General features: G+C 40.2%; 2 protein-coding genes across 2 annotated transcripts; both read right to left on the reverse strand.

Moving 5' to 3' along the window:
* Nucleotides 1-223: 223 nt before the first annotated feature.
* On the reverse strand, nt 224-5,422 carry hpf1 (histone PARylation factor 1). Its single transcript, XM_029435984.1, has 8 exons — nt 5,301-5,422; nt 4,086-4,269; nt 2,736-2,922; nt 2,420-2,518; nt 1,872-2,025; nt 1,390-1,477; nt 1,069-1,241; nt 224-549 (listed from the first exon to the last, which is right to left on the reverse strand). Exons 1-8 carry the CDS (start codon nt 5,337-5,339, stop codon nt 415-417), a joined length of 1,059 nt encoding a protein of 352 aa, XP_029291844.1. The 5' UTR covers nt 5,340-5,422; the 3' UTR covers nt 224-414.
* Nucleotides 5,423-5,801: 379 nt separating this feature from the next.
* pde5aa (phosphodiesterase 5A, cGMP-specific, a) lies at nt 5,802-13,777 on the reverse strand. Its single transcript, XM_029430218.1, is given in 21 exon segments — nt 5,802-6,062; nt 6,064-6,164; nt 6,353-6,436; nt 6,583-6,657; nt 6,738-6,801; nt 7,188-7,265; nt 7,346-7,446; nt 8,146-8,233; nt 8,487-8,581; nt 9,013-9,141; nt 9,416-9,562; nt 9,660-9,710; nt 9,805-9,980; nt 10,300-10,448; nt 10,629-10,696; nt 10,801-10,953; nt 11,070-11,159; nt 11,280-11,360; nt 11,532-11,615; nt 12,527-13,181; nt 13,497-13,777. Coding segments are annotated over 21 exon segments (2,832 nt in total). The 3' UTR covers nt 5,802-5,980.
* Between the last annotated feature and the right edge of the window lie 999 nt (nt 13,778-14,776).

The following is a 14,776-nucleotide window of genomic DNA, read 5'->3' on the forward strand; positions in this document are numbered from 1 at the left end:
AGTGTAAATGATTTCTGACTAACTGCTGAATTTATTTCAACTATGGGACATGATGCACATGTGATGAGACTTCGTATGCAATACTGCCCTCTGTTTACACTACATGGTATAACTCGATACTGCAACTGCTCCTACAAGCCATGTTTTATAAGATGATCTAAATGAAAAAATGAAAAGTAAGTAGGTACAGTATACACCTTGAATACAACAATCGGACAGGTAATATTATAAAAATACTTTATTAGACATCTAACTTTTACGAACAAGATTATCATTGAACTGGTTCCAATCAATGAACGCCAGAAAAACCACCAAGAAGCATTAACAATAATAACAAACAATAGAGGACAAAGACACATGGTGGGAAAAGCTTATAAGAACTAGAGCTGAAATGTGTACTTCTGAGTCTTTTGTTTAATGTGCGGAGAGTTGGTCCAGGTCGTCGTGGCTGCGGCTGGAGAGGTGGGCCTCCAAAATGTCCCCAAACAAATTCCTTTTCAGGAGGCTGTAGGCCATGGGCAGAAGTTGCCTGATAACCTTGTGGAAATACTGGGGAGAGATATGAAACCAAAGATTAATAATGCATTTCTGTCCAACTACAATGTTAGTGGTTTTGCAACATTCAGTGGCAACAAAAAACATTTAAACTTTTAAATCCCAAAAAATAATAGAAATGTACAGGGCAGAAATGGGTTTTTCCATTTTTGCTATATCCTTTGAACTCTCCCCTTGCCACACTCAGATTTATCCTGTGACCCATTGGAGGGATGCTGAACCCGAACACAGCTATTAGGCAATGCTTTGTGATATTAACTTTACTCCTGCAAACCCAGGTGCACCTACAACACACAAGATGCTGCGCAGGATTGACATTGCTCAAATTAATCTGAAAAAAAATGAATTCACAAAAAACATGCATTAGCCTAGAAGAAAGTAACCATTGTCTGAATATTTGTTTTCATACAGTATATGTAAGAAAATGGAAGCAGAAAGACAGTGGGTGTAATAAAGTCAAATCTCTGATTGAGAGTGTCGAAGGGCTTTTATGCACCACTTCATCAGACTCACATGGGATCCGTAACAGAAGAGGTCCATTCCTAGTTCATATCCCATGCCGTAGTCACACTCATCGTTGGCAAACTGAACAAACGTGACCATCTCCTGGAGAGGTCCAAAGGCTTTGACGCGCTCGTCATCATTCCGGGCTTCAGCTATAGCCTTGAGTATCTTCTTGAGACCAGCTGGATATAAAAGGAGAAAGAAAAATAAATATCAAGCAATCACTCACAGGTTGTATATATCTGGACTTATACGCATGTTTTACGTCTCAAAAACATCAATGTTTATTACTAAATATATATGTATATTTGTTTTGGTTTATAAGCTCACCATCCGTTTCTGGTAGTTCTCTGTATCCTACGTCATTCTTGTCTACAGGTACGACGATGCCGGCACCGTGGAACGTCTTGGTGACCACCTATGGTGTACCAACAGGGTTAAGAGATTACCTGCTGGCGTCAACTTGGATCGCAACACTTTAGTCAAACACATTTTTTCGTTTTGAATATATGACTGTAACTGTAACCCACATTTTGTGAAATGACAGTATTATGCGATGTGGTGGGTTTGGCAATGTGTCCTAAAATGTAATAAGTTTATCTACTGTCCAAACCGATATAGATTCCAAATGCTCGGGTATAACTTGTAGGTGTCCTTGACTTACTGCACATAGTATTGAATTGATAAACTGCTTAAATTGACAGTCCGAGCAACAAAGCAACATATGAGGTTAAAACGAGGAGTTTTGCGAGTTAGTTCTTAAAGCGATAGACCGCAGATAAAACCACAGTTTGCTCCACTGTGCAAGTTACCTTCTTGTCCCTCTGCTTCATGCCTTTGGTCTTCTGCTCTAGAGACAAGCCCAGAGTCTCTGCCCGGTCTCTCAGCTGTGCCTGCAAGCTTTCCAAAGCTTCTCCGCCTGCTTTCTTGCTGCCCCTCTCTTTCCTCCTCCTCAACAGATACAGGCTGATGGAGGAGGGAACAAAGTGATCAACAGTCGGTAAGATGACATGTATGGAAGTAGCAAGACACTGATCACTGATCACTGATCTGAGCAAGCAATAAGTGTTTGACAGAGTTTAGTGTGGCTACCATATACTCATGTGTAAATAAATCTTTAACATAAATAAATGTAAGTATGTGCTTAACGTGTTGGAATTTGATCATTTACTACACAATTTAAACATAACAGCCAATCCCAGGTGAATAAAAATGTCCTCTTTTCTCTCCAATGACTCAACGAGATCACACTCAGGATACATCCTATGGTTTCTGTCATTTTGAAGTTCAAACTTTCTTAGACTGATCACAAGTATAGGAAATATTTCTGTATGGCAAATAGGTGGTGGTTAGTACTCACAAGACAGCAGCAAAAACGTTGTCCCCCATCTGTGCTATAGTGCAGCCTTTCTTGGCTTCATTTTCCCCAACGAACGCAGGGAGGGAGTCTGGAGAGTCTCTGGTGGATTTTGGGAAACAATACATTTCAGTAAAGCTAATCGTGGTCATGTGGATATAGTTATCATTGTTTCTGTATCATGTACCCCTCACTAGCTAGACTGTACATGGTATAGTAACTTGTTGGTAGGCTAAGTCAAAGGCCTCGCCATTAAGGCAATTACACTGACTCAGCACAGATCGAACACCTTCACAGACTTCAGATGCATGTTGTGTACCTGTAGTAGCCGATGTGAAGCTGCCTGTCTTCACTCCCCAGAAGGATGGTCTGAAACTCTGGTGGGTCGTATAAATACCTCCAGTGAAGGTGGAAGTTAGGCTGAGGATTCTTGGACTTTTTGTGGGCTCCTGCCAGGATGTCAAAGGGACCAACCAGCTGCAAACCCAGTGTGTCTTTCAGTGCACCTGCATTCATTAGGATGAATAAAAGATTATATATTGATACAGAATGCTTGAGTGCACTTGCAACAAATTAGGCTTTTATTGAGATTATATATATATTTATTATTTTTATTTGTTTTCTACATCTTTATGGAAAAGAAGAATACAAAATATAAAACCTAAGAAAACTCAAAGAAATGTTCAACAAACCAAATTCTTCCAGTTACTATTCTTTTATTCTTCCCTTTACTTTGGTATCATCTTACAAAACATCCAGTTATATATTTGAACAGGAAATCAGTCACATGGGACAAAGACGGAGAACATCTGACACAGGCCACTGAGAGGTGGAAGATTATTGGTGGCTCAAAATGTTCTCTGTGAATTCAAGCTTTAAGCTAAAAGCTTTGGCTTGTGTGCAATGTCTTTAACTTTGTCCTTTATATGTGATTTCCAATGAAACTACTCTTTTTTATGCTACGTGTGCAGACACATGCTTATGTTGAAAATCCTTAAGGAGGGTTATCATCTTGCTGAATGAGGAAGAAAAGCATAACTTTGGAGAAAAGAAAAAATTATTTAATTGCAACAGCCTTATGATTATTAAACTGGAAATATTTTATACCAGTCTGGTTTCATGTTTTTCTATGTTCCATCCTAATCTTCATCTTATCTTTAACACATTGTCTGACTGTTGGTCACACACAATCTGCAGATGTCACTTTGGGAAGAGGAAACTTGTAATGAGGATCTGCTACAATGTTTTGACTCCTATATTGTTTGTTAAACAATGAAGCTGTTTAGAAGACTACCATGGACTGGCAGCACTTATGACCAAAAGAACAACTCCAGACCATAACACCGCTTCTCTACGCAAAACTGTCAAATATAAAAAGGCAACATCTAACAAAGACACCTGTGTCAGCAGGTTCCCTCGAATGTTGGGCTGGTACTGTGCATTTTTACAAGATAGATAGATACTTTATTAATCCCGAGGGAAATTTACAAGTAGCCTAGTAGAGCATATGTGCATTTAGCCCAACCATCCAGACTTTGCATTGACTAAGTATGTGTCCATCCTGTTTTCTTTACGTCTACAAACTGAAAAATTTATCAAATGTAAAACCTCACCTTCTGTCCTATCAGTATTCATGCAACAAGATACACTGTTAGTGTAAAGAGCATACCACGGGGGCTGTCAGGACAAAGCTCCTTGCAGAAGTCCCAGAAGTGGTACAGATCGTCTGGCATTTGAAGCTTGTACAGTTGCACCATCTCATCGCTTTGCTTGGACTCCACCTCTGACATTGGCACGGCTTTGGATTCATCAGCACGGGCTTTCTTCAACTCACCATTGCCTGTACCCGACTCCTAAAGAAATGTATTGTAGGAAAAACAACTATGATGTTATATACCAAGATGCCAGTTTATTTGGTACACCAAGCTACAAAGAGTGTATTTTAATACAACAGCCCTGCAATAAATTGAGCATCTGTCCGAGTAAAACCACTGGAGAGTATTACCTTCACTCAATCACTTGTTAACCCTTTGTGTATTGAGTTTTAGTATCAGCACCTGCAGTGGTAAGAACACTACCTTTAGAGAGTTCACACACCAGTATAGCTGCATACACATTTTCCTGTTATTTTAATGCTAAGTCTTATTGTCAAGGGGATGTTAATAGTGATGATTGTGTTTTTGAAATATTTCTTAAATAAGTTGTGCGTGTGTTTTTTATATGAAAGTCAAATCCAAAAGCATCACAAAATGACGTGAATCGACACAACTCTAGAACAGAGCCAGCAAAGACTGATCATAACCCTCAAGGTAATATTTATTGCAGGGTTGTTGACCAAACTGGGAACTGTATTGCATATGGGCCCCCTCGCCCTTATAAGTGGTCAGTGATCTGCATTGTGTACCCGCCTCATTGGGAGACCCTCTTACACAAGGTGAGGAATCAAAATCTTTGCACTGATGTATGGCCTTTGTGAGATCAAATGCACACATACACATACACAAACACAACACACGCACGTTTCCAAACAGCAGAACTAGCCTACAAACGTTACCAAGCTAAAATACTCTGCAATGCTCCATGACTCAGCAGTTCTGATTTGTGTAATGCAACCAACATCGAAACGTTATGTTGTAAACGGGTGTGTAGCTGGCTGTGAACGCCGCTGAACAAGAGGCTCTGCATTACCAGGCAGCGGTGCTGCTGCCATGTTGTCGTCTGACCGCTGCAGACAGCGTGCCAAACAGTTCTGCCCATAGTGTTCAACAGAAGTTGCTTTGTCGCCATTATAACCACGCGCAGCACAGCTTCTTGCCACTTGAACCGCCTTTCAAACGGACATATCTGCAGCCCAATAGAGTGGGTCAAAACATTGTTATATTACCTGAGTGGATTTGGGTTTTCTTTTTGCGCGCCCTGTCATTTTCTTCCTCTCTTGTCTCTCCGCCGGTGTCTTCTTCTGCGGGTCTGAATCGGCAGCAACAGCACCGCGTCGGTTAAACGGCATCACTGCCTCCCAGCGGCTGTGCTTGGTAACTACAGAATCCTGAACCCAATGTAACAAACGGCTCATTGAGCTTACATTGGAAGTAGATTTTTGTGTTTTCATCTTTATCCGATAATACTAATCGACCCATCCATACAATTAAAACAATAGCCATATTTTGTCGTTGACTTTACAATCAAGTTAAATGACAGTCACATCATTTGGAATACTTAAAGTATCAGCCATCAGGAAGTGGCCATGGTGATGTGTGCAACAACATCAGTAGAGTGAATTTATAGAGAATGTTCTTGGCTTTTCTGGCACAACGACCACATTTATTAATTCTAATTGTATCATTTGAATAAAAAATGTACTAATTTCTATTTACTGGGTTTGACATTGGCCTTGCTACACGATATGTTCTCAGCCAGGCAACTCAGACAACTGCAGCATTGCTTATATGTGTCAAGATTGTTGCATATATCCCATTAAAACATTAAGAAGTCAAAGTTCTGATGTGGCACTACGCTGATATTTCCAAGAGAGGATGGAGAACAAACAGGTCAGGTCAAACTTCCTCAGTCCAGTCCTCCATCTTCTGTCTGCGTCTCTTCCTCATTATTTGTATGTGTTTGCAGGGTGACACAGCTACCATTTTCAGTCTTCTTCCTTTGCTTTCCCAGCCAGATGCATCCAGTTTTTTCTGTTCTTCTTACAACCACTTAGCAGTGGGGAGCAGGTGTCAAACAGTCTTGATACAGCCTGAGGAAGGCAGAGATCGACAGTGTGATGTTTGGAGTAATGGAAAAGTGGTAATTAGAGGATAAGAGAATAGAACAGCATTAAAGACAATGTTGTGGTTTTCTTTTGCTTACAAACATGCACACATATGCATGCATGTGCCACATGCATACGTCCACACACATGCAACACCTGCAGATATAGCATACCTTGTACAGTGGATAGCAGATGTCATCTATGTATTCAACTTGCATGTATGGCATCCGAGTGCTGTTTTCCCTGTTCATGACGTCCTGGTGAGAAAAGAGTGTAAACTGGCTGTTAAAATAGGACGATTTCAAAGACCAGATCAATTGTAGTGGTTCAACATATTATTTGGGCGATGAAATATTGCATAAGAAATCCCCCATGATGCAGCTAGCATGCTAGCAAAACTTACAATGGGTTGGATTTTGAACTCTTTTTTCTCTTTGTCCCCTTGTGCAAAGAACTCCATGGCAACCAAGTTGGCAATCTGTTTTGGAGGACGAGTGAGGTCAGGATTGTGATGAACTCAAAATGAATGAATGATGATGATAATGTAGGAAGACCTACCCTTTTTTGTTCAGGCCAAGGCTTTGTGATTGCAGAGAGGTCGCTAGCTGTCATCAACATCGACCTGTTGGGTGAATAAAAATACATATATAATGATAATAATTTTATTTATATAGCACCTTTTAAAAACAGAGTTTACAAAGTGCTTTGATAGACAAAGCAAAGCAAGGATGCAAGGCTATAGAGAAACTCAAACAGTGAGGCCAACCAAAAGCAAGACAAAATTAAGGTACAATTTAAAGATAAAGACAAAGGACGCAAAGACTTTGTGAAGATAAGACAAATGTTGATGAAGGATAAAGCAATACAAAAAATCAGTAGTAAAAGTCTTGAGAAGATAAAAAAAAGCATGAATGGCTTAATAAACTTAGTATCTTAAAGGAACAGCCCCTTGCTCCATCATAGATATTATTATCGTATATGCCTGATTATAATTGATTTGTTTCTCACCTCAGTAAGTCTCTTTTATTCTCACTCTTCCAGCTCACTCCGCTTTTCTTGGCAAGAGTAAAGAACTCGTTTCTTCTCCTAAAAAGACAAGCAGAAATAGGGTAAAACAAGAACTTCACAATGCTTGAACCTATTTGACATTTTCTGTTTTAACATACTCCATATAGACGTTCAGGTCAGTTGCGAGGATTGCCCTTTTGAGCATGTGTAGTAAAGCTCTGTGGTCCTCTGCAGAGAGGCCGCTGAGAATCTGACTCCCCTGGGAGAGGACGAGAAAGAGAAGAACTACTAAGTATCAGAGGGAAGTAAAGACTTCGACTCAGTGACCACCAGATATATGCAGCAGCAGTCAATAATATTAATAATAATAATAATAATAATAATAATAATAATAACAATTAATTTAATTTATAAAGCACACTTTAAAGTTCAGCGACATCTCAAGGCGCTTCGTCGGGTGTGAAAACAAGCTGTCTGTTACGAGAAGATTGTGTCCACATTCAGATAAACAAAAAATAAACACTTGAATGGAGATTTTGCAGCATTTCTCCTGGAGAATATCAGTCATACAGCATAGCTTTTGAAGAAACGATATTCCAAGTATTCTATACAAATAATCAATATTTATAAAACATATCAAATAGTATATCAGTTTATCCTTCAACTCATTGCATTCCATCTTAATGTGTTTGTATATCATTTATTTTATAACCTTTGCTATGACAATAGGTGTGCATGTGTGTCATGCAAAGTTTGATTTAAAAATTAATTAAGTCAAAGAGACAGAGAAAGACAGATAGACATACAGACTGGAGAAAAACACAGTAGTATATTATGGTTTACAAGTAGTTGGATATGATAAAACTGATAAAGATTGTGTGCATACACAAGTGACTCATAGGTTAAGAAAAAGAGATGGGTCAAAATGAATAGAAAAGATGAAAGGATGATGTCTTACAGTGTTGTTTAGGATGAAGATGCACAGATTGTAGTGATGGTTTTCAAGGGAAGAGTGTCCATACAGCTGAGCTAAAGGCTGTTGACTCCTGAGAGAGAGAGAGCGAGAGAGAGAGAGAGAGAGAGAGAGAGAGAGAGAGAGAGAGAGAGAGAGAGAGAGAGAGAGAGAGAGAGAGAGAGAGAGAGATATTGGCTGAATATAAGAATGCAGTGACTGACGACTGAAAGCATAACCAGTATAACACTGGATGAATATAAATCAAATAAAAGCATATACATAGCCATAGATATGATTACTTTTTAGATCGTACTAAACTTGAAACAAGGGAAAGTATTGTTTACCTTTCTATGTACGAGTTACTGACTCCTCTGTGGTCAATATCATGATTCAGAGTGGCTATCATCAGTGCTAAAATCTCCAGACGGGAAAAAATTGTCTGAAATTGAAACAGAGAGAGAGAGAGAGAGAGAGAGAGAGAGAGAGAGAGAGAGAGAGAGAGAGAGAAAGTTATTTCCCTGATTCTGTACATGACACATTAACATTTTTGCAGTTTGAAATTTATATATATATATATATATAAAAACATTGAATTAGTTCAGTGAAGGAAGGAAGACACACGTGTGCACATTCTGTGTTTTGTGTACAACCTCAAGGCTCTTGAATCAAGGACAATGTTTATCTTACAGAGATTCTGTAGTTAGTGTAGTAAAGCTGTATGTTGCAACATTTATATACCTAAAGTATTGCTTTTAAAAAAACCATAAACATGCTAGTTTGGCTACATTATTACATTATTATCTTTACATATAAGTTTCAGCAGTGACGGCTATTGTACATGCACAGGAGCAAAAACAGGCATGAACTAACCTGGAGTTGCTCTGTGGCCATGAGCATAGCAAACATGCTTTGAGCAGTGCTCAGTGCATGGTTCCAGTTGTGATAAGGCACGTTGTTCCTGTAACCACGTTTCACAGTCAGCACCCACTGGCAGAGACTCTGCAGGAAAGACACATGTGGAAAAAGTGGTAAAAACCTGAAGAGGGACCGGTTAGAATGGTATACATTTAATTGAATGCTTTTAATTTTCTTTGCTTTTAAATTTCAATTTGCCAACAGTGAAACTTTTAAAGGTGAACTGCACATTGTCATATGTCAAACAGACATAACCTCTAAAAGAAGAAAAAAAAAGAACTGAATATATTTGCCGTTTTCATAGAGGTTCACTTGGATACTCTCTATCGTGAAACCTGATTATTATCAGGTCAGTTACCTTGTAATCAATGTTAAATTCCTGCACCAAATTGAGGTCCAGGAACATACGAATGGTGGCCTGAGTGGTCCTGTCTTCTGGCAGACCAAACTCAGAGAAATGGAAGTCTCGAATATGCAGTGATTCAACGGAAGGAATAGTTGCCTCCTGAAAACAGATTACAAAAAAGGCCATTGATTGCAGGTCTTCTGAACATTAAGCTAGACTGGACTGACAGAAAGTGTTCATTTCTATCAAAGATCACCTGCAATACTAGGATTTCCTGCTCTGCTGCGGTGATGTGGTAGGCAAGAACCTGTGAGAAGAGAGAACATTTTAAGTTGCAAACACCTGAACAGGTTCCCTTGGCTGCAAGCTTAAGATGTGTGTAGAATAACCGGGTTACCCACCTCCTCTGTGACCTCGATACTGGCCCTCCGCTCCTCAGTGAACAGCACAGCCTGAGAATACTGCAGAGCCAGGCCGCAGTACACAGCCAGGTCCTCCAGTAGGCGCTCATCGTATCTGTTAAAAGCTTCCATCTCATCTGTGTCTCTGCTCCTTTTGTTCATCAGTTGGCACACCGCTATGTGACAATAAAGGAAAGGGATAGAAGACAGTTGTACAACATGAGAAATAAGTTTTAAGAGGTGATTAATTAAACCCTAACCCTAACTAAAAAGCCTTAATCACACAACTAGCAAACAGCTGACTTCCCTTTGCTACTACATACAAACTACATGTTGTATGTTTAAGTGTGCCAAGCATGAAGGACTGTACCTCTGTTTTATTTTTTAGAGATTGCAAGTTTATGAAGTCACACGAGGAAGCTTAGAGTTTGCGATTGGATACCATGAGTGCAACTGAAACCGTATCATGATCATTGCCATTCAAAAGAGACTTACCAATAACATTTTCAGACCTTTCATTTCTCACGGGGCAGCAGATCAGACTCTTTGTTGTTTCCTGAGAAATCTCCGACATATTAAATGTTTCCATAGAATCCAGAGTTCGAAGGGCATGTGATGGGTCTATATCGCTGACGTCACGCCCCCTGAAAAATATTATATGGAACTATTTACACTACGTCTGATGTTAGATAAGGAAATATTATTTGGTTAATGTATATAAGCAATAAGTAATACAAAACTGTTATAAACAAATATCTGTCAACATAGCTATCAACCAAGCAATAATCAATCATTGTCGTTATGTATCAAGCAACAAGCAGGACCTTCTGTAGATCTGGCAGGTTGATCCAAGCTCCTCACACTCCAGGTTAATCACTCTGGAGAATGAAACCTGAAATACCACCAGAGGAACACAAAAATACACATACCAAGATATGATTTGATGCTTCATTTTGTTTTAAACATACAAAAAAGGTATCAAACAAGATAAGGCACCTCGTCTTTCGCAACTGAGGTTTCCTCACTGGGGATGAAGATGGTGCAGTACTGAGCATGTGTGAAGGGCATGATGGTGGCAGCCATCTTACTCAGCAGACCTTCAAAAGAACGGTGCTCCTTTGACAACACTTGTGCCATTTCTATCAAAGCCTGACACACACACACACACACACACACACACACACACACACACACAGATCGATTACATAGACGTACATTCATACATAGAAATACATAAAATTCATATTGTTCTCTGGTGGTGTTACCTGACTGCGTTTGGCCTCCTGTCTTGAGCTTTCATACAGCTGGACATTATCCAGGACCAACCCCAACACATCCATGTGATTCGACAGTACCTGGCCAATACAATTAAACTCAAACTTACCTCAGACAGGTATTAGTCAAGTAATATACAAAGACAAGAGCTCTAACATCTGCTGCCCTGCAGTAACAGGGCCAAACCTCCCGTCCCTCACCTTTTCATCCATGTTGGTAAAAACAGAAACTGATCCATCGCAGCCATTTCTCTTGTTGATCATTACGACTACACCTACCACCTGTCCGCAAAAGAAAACATGTTTTATTGTTAATCAATCTGTGTTATAAACTTTAAAATACATCATACTGGAAGTTTCATACAACTGTGTTTATACATTTAACCTGCTTAGGCATGAGGGAATGTACAAAAAAACACATTATATCTTGAAAAAATTAAAATAAAATGTTACCTCTCCTCTGTGGTTCTTGATAGGGACACTCAAAACAGTGCTGATCTTTGATAATTGGTCGTCATCAAAGTCGAATCTGGGGTCCTGAGAAGGAAAACAATGAACACTAAGTAAGTATAACACTGCAAACAAGAGCATCACTTATTAATACTTAATTGCAACACATCATTCTGTGAATTAAGTTCTTTATGTAATTTGGCAGCAACACACTTTTTAACCAAACTCGACTGTATTCATATATGCTGTTTATCGGCTTTAAAAGCTTTAGCCAGGAACACCCACGCTTTTCAGTAACCTTGGTGTCCATGGGTTATTAGGAACAAGACATCCACACCCACACTGACTGAGGATTACCTGCCGACTTCTTTCTAATTAAATTGGTGGTAAGGACAAAGAGTGGTGGTGTGGGCACCTCCTGTAAGCCCTTAAGTGAGCTGGGCCATCTTTTCTCTTTGAGTTGGTGACTGTGTATGTGTGTGTGTCTGTGTGTGTGTCTGTGTCTGTGTGTGGGTGAAAGGAACAGTTTAGCGTAGTACATCACTGTCCCAATAGTCAGAGGTCAATCAGTCTCTAAGAGGATTAGAAGCAGGTGCGTCATCTGGGATTCCCTAACACCCCCACGCTCCATTACATAGCCACGTCATAGTCTAAAAACAGATTCCTCAGAAAATTGCTGACTAATTTAATGTACAGTCCTTATTCCTCATTTAAAGGGGACATAATGCTAATTTTCAGGTTCATACTTTCTGATCTATTCAGCTCACAATTTTTTTAATTACAATTTTAGTCTTATTTCATAACTTGGAGATTGGTTGCCAGTGCATTTACCCACATGCATTTGCACAAGCACCGAAAAGTGCGTTTTTCATTATCTGTCCCCTTTAAAATACAGTACCTGTGCCCTAGAACAAAACAACTTGAGTCATGTGTAGAAACGTATCAGTCTGTTTACAACAAAATGCAGAGTTATGATGACTGTCAGTTTGAAGGCTTACCCCTGATGGGTCTCTCAGGTTCATTGGTGACCCTGTAGCCATTGCAGATTCCATGATACCCTTCACCAGCTCCCGGTGTGCATGGCTGTAGATGTTGCCTTCGCTCAAGCACCCCAATGCTTTCAGGGCGATCAACTCCTCCAAGGTGTTCCTTCCACGAGAGTCTTTCTTTACCAACGAGAGGGAGCAATACTCGGCTGCCAGCAGCTCCCCAGCATGCAGGACAGCCCCCTGGCAGAGCTCTGCTACAGAACCCATCCAGCTGAGACCTCCTCTCAGGAGCTCCATCATCCATGGGCAGCACTCACCATGGCCACAGGCTTCAGTAGTTGCAGCAGTGGGAGGCAGAGGATAAGGAGAGTAGGGTAAGTCAGGGGAGCAAGGGCAAATGGTAGAAAAAGGAAAGCGTGAAGAACGAGGAGAGCGTGGAGAGTAGGGGCAGTGATCAGGCCATACATCTGGACTGAAGCCATCCATGCTGCGCTCAGGGGGGGCACTGAGATTTGAGGGAAGTGGTTTGAGGCTGTCCATTAATGATGCCATGTGTGAGCTGGCCAGTGGAGAGGAAGGTCTGCCATGATGAGCCTTCCTCAGCTGGTCAGAGCTTCTCCTAGGAAACCTGGGCAGTGGAGTTTCTGCCTGTGGACCACTGACCCTGAAGTCAAAGACAAGACAGACTAGATAACTGATTGGACGAGAAAATCACAAAGAATATGTTTGTGGAAAATACATTTTGTGAAGAAAAAGTTCCCTCACTGCAATAATGTTTTTGAAGCAATCTTCTAGACCCATTTTTTCTTGGCTTACAGTCATTTACATGAACATACAGTACATCATAATACATTGCATTTACATGAACATACATTAGGCTACATCATACAGCGAACTATTTTACAGTTATGTATGACTTTTTAAAATAAACGTATTAAGATATTTGTGTTGGAAAGGGTTATAGTAAATAATGTTTTACGTGGAAGTTCTGCGTAAAAAGTACGCCCTCGTAAAGTCGGAGTGGTCATCCAGCCATGCCTCCACTTGGTCGCCTTTCACACCGTCTTCAAACCTCCTGCTAATCGTCTTGGACCGAGGCCTCCACAGCGGGGAGAAGAACCAGCCCATGTCCCTCGCCATCGGCGACGCAGTCACTGTTTCCCTGCTGCAGGACTCCTCTGACCCAGCTGCAGGAGATGCCCCGGGCGTCCCACTGCCAGGCTGCATGGTCTCCAGCGCTTCAGAGTTGAGACAGGGCATCCCCTCGCTCAAGTAGAGCGAAAAAAGATCGATTAAACTCAGTTTGTTGCCTGTTGAGTTATCTAGGAGAAACACTTGCTATGCTGGAGGTAGTGAGTCAGACTAAAGTGCCAAGTAGAAGAGCCCGTGGAAAGGATTGCGTCAAGGTAATCCCTTGACCTTTATTTAGCCGATCTGGCGCCACACAGGTTCACCCATTAAAGGGAACCAATTTAAACTGCATTACAGAATGAATGGATCGGGTCCAACCATTGGCTTTGCTCCAGGATGAATTAGCTCACAGAGTCTCCCCCTGTCATAGTTTGCTAAGCTTATTAGGCTACCTGCATAACGTTAGAGTTTCCTATTAATTCAATTACAGTTCATTTAGCCGACGTACAAAAAGTGCAAACAATCATGGAGATACAACTCCGAACAGCAAGAATCTTGTAAGTACAGTAGCTTCAAATAGGTACAATCGTATAAGTGAACACTGTCTTCAAATAAGCTAGTTTGAAGTGCAACAACATAAGTGCAACATACAGAAACAATTGTCTGTCTTTAACCTGAATTAAGTGACTTCATCATTATTCATTTCACTTATTTGACTTGGCTGCACTTATCACTCACAGGCTGTGGATAATCTGCACAACAAAAAATTATTTTTACGATTGTACTTAAATACAATTAAATGATTGAAGTCAACACATTGCTTTAAGGTTTTGTTGTTTCAGTATTTCAGTTTCACTTCAGTGTTATATTGTGTGTCTGGATACAGTAGCCGAAACATTTTAAAGTTATAAACTGGTGGGTAGAATTATAGATAAATAGCTTTGCTTAATTAGACTTTTGTTAAGTACTGTGTAATGTGTATTATAATCTGTAACAGTCAAACATGACCTTAAAATATACAGAAAATTAGAAAATATCCCATTCCAGTGATAAACAATCATTGGTGTGTGAACATTTAATTTATTTAAAATGATTGCTCTGTGGTGTAATTCAAGACTTTCCCTACAT

This window comes from Cottoperca gobio, chromosome 1 (assembly GCF_900634415.1).
Source record: "Cottoperca gobio chromosome 1, fCotGob3.1, whole genome shotgun sequence".
Classification (NCBI taxonomy): Eukaryota; Metazoa; Chordata; class Actinopteri; order Perciformes; family Bovichtidae; genus Cottoperca; species Cottoperca gobio.

Coding starts and splice junctions, on each gene's coding strand:
- hpf1 (XM_029435984.1), bottom strand. CDS start 5,339: ATGACAGGGCGCGCAAAAAGAAAACCCAAATCCACTCAG. Junction 2,026..2,419: donor AACGTTTTTGCTGCTGTCTT/GTGAGTACTAAC, acceptor CTCCTCCATCAG/CCTGTATCTGTTGAGGAGGA. Junction 550..1,068: donor TCTTCTGTTACGGATCCCAT/GTGAGTCTGATG, acceptor ATCTCTCCCCAG/TATTTCCACAAGGTTATCAG.